Source organism: Zingiber officinale, chromosome 5B (assembly GCF_018446385.1).
Source record: "Zingiber officinale cultivar Zhangliang chromosome 5B, Zo_v1.1, whole genome shotgun sequence".
Lineage (NCBI taxonomy): Eukaryota > Viridiplantae > Streptophyta > Magnoliopsida > Zingiberales > Zingiberaceae > Zingiber > Zingiber officinale.
Genome location: NC_055995.1, coordinates 2,693,127 through 2,701,786, shown reverse-complemented (window position 1 = coordinate 2,701,786; position 8,660 = coordinate 2,693,127). Strand labels below are relative to the sequence as shown.

The window sequence follows — 8,660 nt, the reverse complement described above, 5'->3', positions numbered from 1 at the left end:
CTTTGAAGAAGGGCAGTGCTCGATCTGCTGATCGGGATATGAATCTGGACAGCGTCGTTATCCTGCCTACTAGTTTCTGGGCTTCCTTCAGGTTTTAAGGGGTCTTCATGTCTCGAAGCGCACACACTTTTTCAGGATTGACCTCAATTCCTCGTTCAGTAACGAGATATCCCAGAAACTTTCCTCCTCGAGCCCCAAATAGACACTTCAACGGATTCAACTCCAATCTATACTGCCACAATGTGTTGTAGGTTTCTTTAACGTCAGTAATCAGATTGACGGCTAGAGTAGACTTGATGAATATGTCGTCCACATAAACCTCCACGTTACGACCTATCAACTCTCTGAATATCTTGTCCATCATTCTCTGATAGGTCACTCCTGCATTTCTTAGTCTAAAGGACATGACAGTATAACAGAAGGTGTCATCGGCTGTGATGAAACTGACCTGCTCTTGATCTTCTCGTGCCAGAGGGATCTGATGATAACCTTGATATGCATCCAGCATGCAAATCCTTTCGCACCCCAAAGTTGAGTCCACCATTTGATCAATCCTGGGCAACGGATAACAATCCTTGGGGCTAGCGCGATTGAGATCGCGGAAGTTGATGCAGACCCTCCACTTATTATTGGGCTTAGAGACCAAGATCACATTAGAGAGCCAGGACGGGAACTGTACCTCCCTAACGTGACATGCTTTCCTGAGCTGATCCACCTTATCTCTAATGATCTTATTCTGCTCGGTCGAGAAATTCCTCTTCTTCTTCTTCTTAACCGGTCGAGTGTCAGGCAAAAGGTGCAACTTATGCTCGGCTACCTCTGGCTTGACTCCGGGTAGCTCTTCAGGGGACCAAGCGAAAACGTCCTTATTGCGAGTCAAGCACTGGACTAAGTCCGTCTCGACCTCAGTGGGTAAATCACTGGATATATGAGTGAGGCTTTCAAGGCATTCAGGATACAGTTGAACCTCTTCCCAAGGGATGAGATCCTCGGCGATAGGCAACGGCTCCTTCTGGATGACATGAATTCTACCATCCTGGGTTCTCTGGGCCTTGCGAGCCTCTACCTTCACCATGTCTATATAGCATCTGCGAGAGACCAACTGCTCCCCTCTTACTTCCCCGACCTGGTCTCCTACTGAAAACTTTATCTTTTGGTGGAAAGTGGAGATTGCCGCCCGAAACTCATGTAACTCCGGTCTTCCCAAGATGACGTTGTAGGAAGATGGTGAATCTACGACGATGAAAGTGCTCCTCCTTGTCCTCACCAAAGGTTCATTTCCCAAAGATATGACCAGCTTAATCTGGCCAATGGGACGTACCTCATTGTCGGTGAAGCCATACAATGAAATGGCCACCGGTTACAGCTCGCTGGCGTCGATCTGCATGCTCTCAAATGCACTTTTAAACAGCACGTTGACAGAGCTCACAGTATCTACGAAAACTCTGGCTACGCAACTGCTGGCTATGACGACCTTAATTATGAGAGCATCATCATGGGGAAGCTCTAACCCCTCCAAATCTTACGGCCCGAAATTGATTACGGGCCCAGCAGCTTGCTCCCGACTGCATCCCACAACATGTACCTCCAGACGACGCTCATGAGATTTTCGCGCCCTAGAGGAATCCCCATCTGTAGGCCCTCTAGAGATCATGCCAACCTCCCGGATGACCACGTTGCCTCGATTTTCTTCCTCCCTGGCTTCCCCAGGCTCCTGGTCACGACCGGGCTGTTGATTCCCTTGCCTGGAAACATCGCGCTGAGGTGTGCCAGGCTGGCCTACCCCAATCGTGACCTGTTAGTTGGCCAGTATCCTTTGTTGAATCCTGGGCGCGATTTCTGGCGATGGTAGGCCTAGGTCAGCAACACGCCTAGAGTCTTGGGCGAACTGAAAGTAATCACTAGTGGCATGGGTGTGGGAGCGATGGTAAGTGCAGTAGCACGGTCCCATGACCCAGGCCTTGGGGCTTGAACAGCAATGACCCGCAGAACCGGTCGGGTATCCAGATTGGGACTGAAGGGTAGTCGGGCGTCCCGAGTACGCGGAAGAGGCTGGGCTGGTGATGAGGTGACCTCTTTTCTGGTTTGTTGGTGGAAGTAAACACCTTGACTACTTTCAGTCGAGCAGCCTGAGCCTCTTCCACGTTAATGTAGCTGGCAGCCTTTCCCAACATCTCATCGAAGTTTTTTAAGGGATCTCGAATGAGGTCCCAGAAGAACTCCCCTACTACTAGTCCGTGAGAGAAGACACTCATCAATATTTCGGAGGTGGCTAATAGAACGTCCTGAGCCACCTGATTGAAACACTTGATATAACTTCGTAAGAGCTCAGCTGACCCTTGCTTGAGCGTGAAGAGATAATGATTCATCTTTTGGTACTTCCTGTTACTGGCGAAGTGGCACAAGAAGACTATCTTGAAATCATGGAAACAAGTGATGGATCAGTTTGGCAACCCATCAAACCATTTTTGTGCTGAGCCAGATAAAATATTAAGGAACACTTGATAGTATCACTATATTGATGCAACATGACAACGTTCCTAAACTTACAGAGATGATCTTCTGGGTCCTGACTACCATCATATTCACCGATAGCAGGAGGCCTGTATCCCTTGGGTAACTTTTCACCTAGCACCCTTGTAGAGAAGGGCACTTGCTCCTCAGGATCCATTCTGAGCTCCTCCTTGAGAACTATAGCTTTACCCTTCTTAGAATCCCTGGGCGGGGATCTTTATGCCTCAGAAGCTTGTGGTTGCTCCTTCTTATTATAACCGCTCGGGCCCTTGTGATGGTAATCAAGGCCCGACTCTCGATAGAAGGTCGAGGGAAACTCCTCGGGCTGCTTTCTTTTGGACCCTCTATCGGAAGCGTTGGTCGGCTCCTTAGAAATTGTCGGCATCTTATAAGGTTGAGAAGTGGTGGTCTGCTTCTCGGAGGCTGCCCTCCTTTTGGCTTCTTTGTACAACTCGTATTCTTCTTCTGTCATGGTTATGTTGATTCTGTCGGTGTCCTCCATTTTTACGCTCCAGAACAAGCGAAGAGGTTCCCACAGACGACGCCAAATTGATCATGTCTAGAGTCTGAGTCAGACGAAGATCGGATGAAGTGTCGCTAGTGTTGACGGGGAAGAGACTTGGATGCTGCAGTCGCACGGGCTTCAGAGAACGGACTCCCACGTGACCCTAAAGAACTGTTGGGCCTGCGCTAGCAGTACCAGAACCATGCACACACTCAGACAAGCACACGGAACGTTAGAGACCAAGAACCAGGAAAAAAGTCCCCAGAGCAGGCCCTCCGACGCTCAAGTCAGGTACTTTTCCTCCAAAAGAATAGTGTACGAAGGAAGAAGAAAAATAGACAAGTGTGCGAGTCCGCGAACCTGCGCAAGGGAGAGAACGTCCCTTTTTATATGTCAATACTTACCTTCTGGAGACTGACCCCTATCAGAGGATGTCGGGTGTCAGGACTTGTCGAATGGTGGATGACATGTGGCCTTCTCCTATAGATTGGAGGAAAGTTCTACTTGCAGATAATCCCAACCGCTGGAATATACCCTGACACACAGCAGATATTCTCTGACAGGTGGTTACGATTTCCTGATCTATTGTCATGTAGTACCTTCTATCCTGCCCAGGTGTGATTGAAACAGCCCTGGTTGGTTTGTTGGGTGCTGGTGAACAGACTGGTCGGGCCCCTTTTGCCGACCTTTATGATTCCGACCCCACCGAGGGTGATAAGTTTACTCACGCGGGCCAGCTTGACAACCCCTGATCGGTAAAGCCAGGTCAGGTTTGGTCCTGACTGTGCTTCCTTCAGTAGCCCTAGTTTCCCGATTGGTAGACCCCTTCTCTAGCTTCATACACCGGATGGCCCCGGGTGGGTTTACTCCATATATTGACTGTCATATCTCCTTGTCTTCTAACTGACGCGCCCTCTTGACCTCTGACTGTCACGTCCTCTTGACTCCTGACTGCCACGTCCTCTTGACTTCTGACTGCCACGTTCTCTTGACTTTTGACTGCTACGTCCCCTGATCAGATCCTACTACTATGCACCGTATCAATTATGTATCTGTCAATACTAAACACTTGCTCCTAGAGTTTTGTGTAATGGTAAGAGATATATTATGTATTTCTTAATTTTTTACGTAAGTCACGTATATGATTATTGAACTATTGGTATAATTGGAACACTATATTATAAATCATCGTACTTCTTGAATTTAGCCGATGAACGAAATATGAAATTGAACTGTCTATTGAGATTAATCAGATTATAAAATCTAAATATAAGGTAAAAAAAAAGGCTAAATAACTTTAATCCCTTCCTATGTTTTCTATTATATAGTAATTTGTTCTTCTATACTTAAAAAACAACACTTAACACCTTTGATACGAAGTCAAAAGAAAAACAAAAGAGTAAATGACCAAAATATTCATTATTTTATTAATCTAAACTCTAATTCTTAACGTTAAAACTATTCTGACTGAAACATTCTTACTGAAAAGTAATATGAGACTTTTTGATAAAAATAAAAAGTAAAAATAAAAAGTCCCATATGACCATTGAATGTTTAACTTTAACCAAATATGATCTACATATAGGTAAAAAAGCTCACTTGTTCTTAAAAGAAAAAACCTCACAAAATTTATACATGCACCAATGCAAATAACAAAAAGCAACAACATCCAAAAACTCATTCCATCACTATCATCAAATCAAAAAAAAGTTAGAATTTTAAATTGATGAACCAAAACCAAATGAAAATAAAATAAAGTTCATCAAATGTGGCATGTAATGAAGTATAAATGAAGTGTTGGTATGATAAAATTACACCAATATACACATCAAAGACACTACAAAATCTAAGAAATTTATATGCTGTTATAACTATAAGATTAATGCTCAAATATCTTAATATACTATATAAACTTAAAACTACTAATATTTAATGGATGTCAACTGCTATTTGTATAAAAAAAATTAATGAATATAGATTATTTAGATGGATGAATGAAATAGAAGAAAAAGAAGCATAAGACTTCAATAATTTCATCTTCTAAAAAGTTCAAGTTAAGATTAAACTTTCAACGATTTAATATCAGATAAAAAAATTATAGATTAAGTGTTATTTTTTAAATATAAAAAGATAACCACTACTCGGTAGAATAGAGGTTAAAAATTAATCTCGACGATATAATGTCTAGCACATGATACGTTGTCACGTAGAGATTAAAAGTTATTTAGTCTAGAAAAAATTCAATACTAAACACTTACTGTATTAGCAACCCAATAAATCATTGCATCATCACTTTTTTTCATAATAGAAAAAAAAAAAAAATCATATGCACACACTGCCTTGTTGGATACAAGGAGTCAAGGATGAAGGTGGAGCTACTAACGGCTAAACTAAACGTTAAGCTCCTCGACCTTCGAGCTGGAGGGCCGTGAACCGTGATCTGCTGCGCGGTTGGCCGACTCCAATCAGCCACCGTCAGTAACTGGTAGAGCAGCAGACAAGTCGCTGCACCGTCAAAAAGCTTGTCTCCGTGTCGTCGTCTCATACCGCAACATCCGTCGACTCTTTTGACTGTGCGTCTGCCGCCCTCTCTATAAATTCACTGCCACCCGCTTGCTGCAGAATTCCCCCAATCCTGAGTTTTCCTTCTTCCCCCCATCCTATCTCTGTGAGGCTAAGGTTGTGGTGACGGGAGTTCCGGCAGCAAGATGGCCGGAGTTTTAGTCGTTCTCGCATTTGTTGCCTTCTTGATCGAAGGTGAATTTTAATTAGGTGCTGCTTATAAATCGGGCTCTGTTTCCTCTGTTTTGTGACTAATCCTGCTCTGGTTTCAGGGGCTTCGGGTTCAAGGTTCACGCTGACGAACAACTGCCAGTACACCGTTTGGCCCGGTTTGCTTTCGAGCGCCGGCATTGCTTCGCTGCCCACCACAGGCTTTGCTCTGCAGTCCGGCGAGTCGCGTAGCCTCGACGCCCCCGCCGCCTGGTCTGGCCGCCTCTGGGGCCGCACCCACTGTTCCACCGACTCCGCCGGCAAGTTCACCTGCGGCTCCGGCGACTGCGGGTCGGGCTCCGTCGAGTGCTCTGGCGGCGGGGCAGCGCCGCCCGCCACCCTCGCGGAGTTCACCCTCGCCGGAAGCGGCGGAATGGACTTCTACGACGTGAGCCTCGTGGACGGGTACAACCTCCCGATGCTGGTGGTCCCCGAGGGCGGCTCCGGCGGGACGTGCGGCTCCACGGGGTGCCTGGTGGACCTCAACGCCCTGTGCCCGTCGGACCTCAAGGTGGTCCTCGCGCAGTCCGACGGCGGCAGCGAGGGCGTGGCGTGTAAGAGCGCGTGCGAGGCCTTCGGGACGCCGGAGTACTGCTGCAGCGGCGCGTACGGCAACCCCAACACGTGCCGGCCGTCGTCCTACTCGCAGTTCTTCAAGAACGCGTGCCCCAGGGCGTACAGCTACGCCTACGACGACGCCACCTCCACCTTCACCTGCGTCACCGGCTCCGCCAACTACCTCATCACCTTCTGCCCCAGCACCACAAGGTCGCAACTCGCAACCTACCCGTCTCCCTCCTCCATTTGTTAATTAGTCATTTTCTCGGCAGTTGCCGGCCACGCTTGACCATCAATCGATTGCTCGCGCTACGGAGTCTCTGTTTTCAACTAACGCATTTCTTCTTTCTCCTGCTTTCCGACGAACAGCCAGAAATCATCGGGCTCGAACCCGCAGGCAGTGCCGGCGACCAGCAACACCAGCGCGATGGTGTACGTGGGCGGCGAACAAGCCAGCGACGGCGCCGCCCTAGCTGTTTCACGCGTGCCGCTGCTCGCCCTCGCGCTCGCCGTCCTCTCTGTGATCTCGTAGAAGCCACGTCTCGAAGCGCGGACGGCCATGCTTCAGTCACGTGGGCTCTCTGCCATTTTTCGGCCGTTGGGGCGTCTACTTCTATCCGTACTCTCCGTCAGTTAAACCCCGATTTTACACGCAGTGCAGGAAGACACGTCATATGGCAGAATCTTTCACCTACAACACAGTAGCCAACTTATTGACCGGCAGACAGAGTGGGTCCATTTTTTTTCTCATTTGGGTAGGTGTGAGAATTATTATTTTTTATTTCAATTTGTCCTGCCAGAGAATGTAATTCTTAAAATAGAAATTGATTAATACAATGATATACGATATGCAGCCCTTGTTGTGGCTATCTCTGTCGGTCCTGGCGGTGGCCTTAGGAAGAAATCGAGAATCCTCTCTGTAAATAAAAATATAATATAATATAATATAATATAATTAGATTAAAATATCTCGTCGTATTTATTGCAATAAGATTTGCAATTCATTAATTACACATGTCTCAGTAGATCATGGTGGTTGTCGTGTCGTAGATGGGTCACGTCCGAGATGAGCCCTTTATCTAAATGGATAATGCGATAATGCCAGCTGCACAACTTTTAAAATATCCATACGTATTACAAGATATAAGAATTATCACATGCAAATATAATAATAAAAATAATAAGCCGGTTTGTATCGATTCCATATAGTTCGACGGGGTAGGATCCGACCGGCGCCGAATATTTGGTGGGATGAATCGATCCGTTATTGACGGATTGAGAAATCTTCAAGCTAACTTAAAATCTAATTCATAAATCCATTAAATATATATTAAAAAGATTAAAAAATTTTAAATTTAAATTATAAATTATAAATTAAGCGGGTCAAATGTAAGAATTCATTAAATCTTCTATTTTAATTTTAAATTTAGAAGTTTTTTTTCAATGTCTAGATCAATTCTAGACGGATCAGCCCGTCTCAACCCAGTTTTTAATGGATTGATAAAATTTTAATATAATATATTTAAATTATGTAGAAGGACGGATCAATCCAATAAATTCAATTCAAATTGATGATTCTAATTATATATCCTTTATTGACATCAAATTTTTAATTTTCATCCTCATATACATCATGAATTGGACATCCATAATGATATTTATACTCATAAAAGGATTGAATATTCTTTATACTAATATTTTTTTTTTTCATTTCATCCCAATAATATATATATATATATATATATATATATATATATATATATAAAATATGAATAAAATTCCATTAAATCTATCTCTATACAGATTATATGAATATCCTCATTATCTAATTATTTAATTGAATATACCAAATCTCTTTTGTATCCTCCTTGGATCATATATGGAATTCTCAATTGGATTTTTAGGAAATTATCCACCCTAAATAAAAGGAGATATATATATATATATATATCAATCGGAAATTGAAAAGAAAAATAGAAAATGATACAAATCTCCACAAGTTGTACATATAACCCCAACTCCAATATTCCATAAACTGAGCCACCTCTACTCAACTCAAGTCACAAGCCAGAAATATAATAAACCTAGTTAGCATTATTTATTAGCTCTAAGATGATCAATATGGTTATATAAAATTTTTTTATTGATCATCAGAATAAATCGAGAAGTGTTAGTGATGGATAGTTAAGAAGCCCAATACCTTTTTAGTTACGCATCTTATTTGGAGAAAAAAAAAATCATATTATAACTTAAAAATCAAACTATAAATACTTAAATAATAATATGAATATACTATGGTTGCACCATAGTT

At 43.7% G+C, this 8,660-nt stretch overlaps 1 protein-coding gene across 1 annotated transcript; it reads left to right on the top strand.

The window, feature by feature from the left end:
* The first annotated feature begins 5,320 nt into the window (after window positions 1-5,320).
* On the top strand, window positions 5,321-7,198 carry LOC121983920 (thaumatin-like protein 1). Its single transcript, XM_042536618.1, has 3 exons — window positions 5,321-5,776; window positions 5,854-6,559; window positions 6,719-7,198. The coding sequence occupies exons 1-3, from the start codon at window positions 5,728-5,730 to the stop codon at window positions 6,879-6,881; spliced, it is 918 nt and encodes a 305-aa protein (XP_042392552.1). The 5' UTR covers window positions 5,321-5,727; the 3' UTR covers window positions 6,882-7,198.
* The last annotated feature ends 1,462 nt before the right edge of the window (window positions 7,199-8,660 follow it).

What these genes read in the sequence shown, in the direction of transcription:
- LOC121983920 (XM_042536618.1), top strand. Translation starts at nt 5,728, where the DNA reads ATGGCCGGAGTTTTAGTCGTTCTCGCATTTGTTGCCTTCTTGATCGAA. An exon ending in TGTTGCCTTCTTGATCGAAG is followed by an intron (nt 5,777 to 5,853) that starts GTGAATTTTAAT and finishes CTCTGGTTTCAG; the next exon opens with GGGCTTCGGGTTCAAGGTTC. An exon ending in TTCTGCCCCAGCACCACAAG is followed by an intron (nt 6,560 to 6,718) that starts GTCGCAACTCGC and finishes TCCGACGAACAG; the next exon opens with CCAGAAATCATCGGGCTCGA.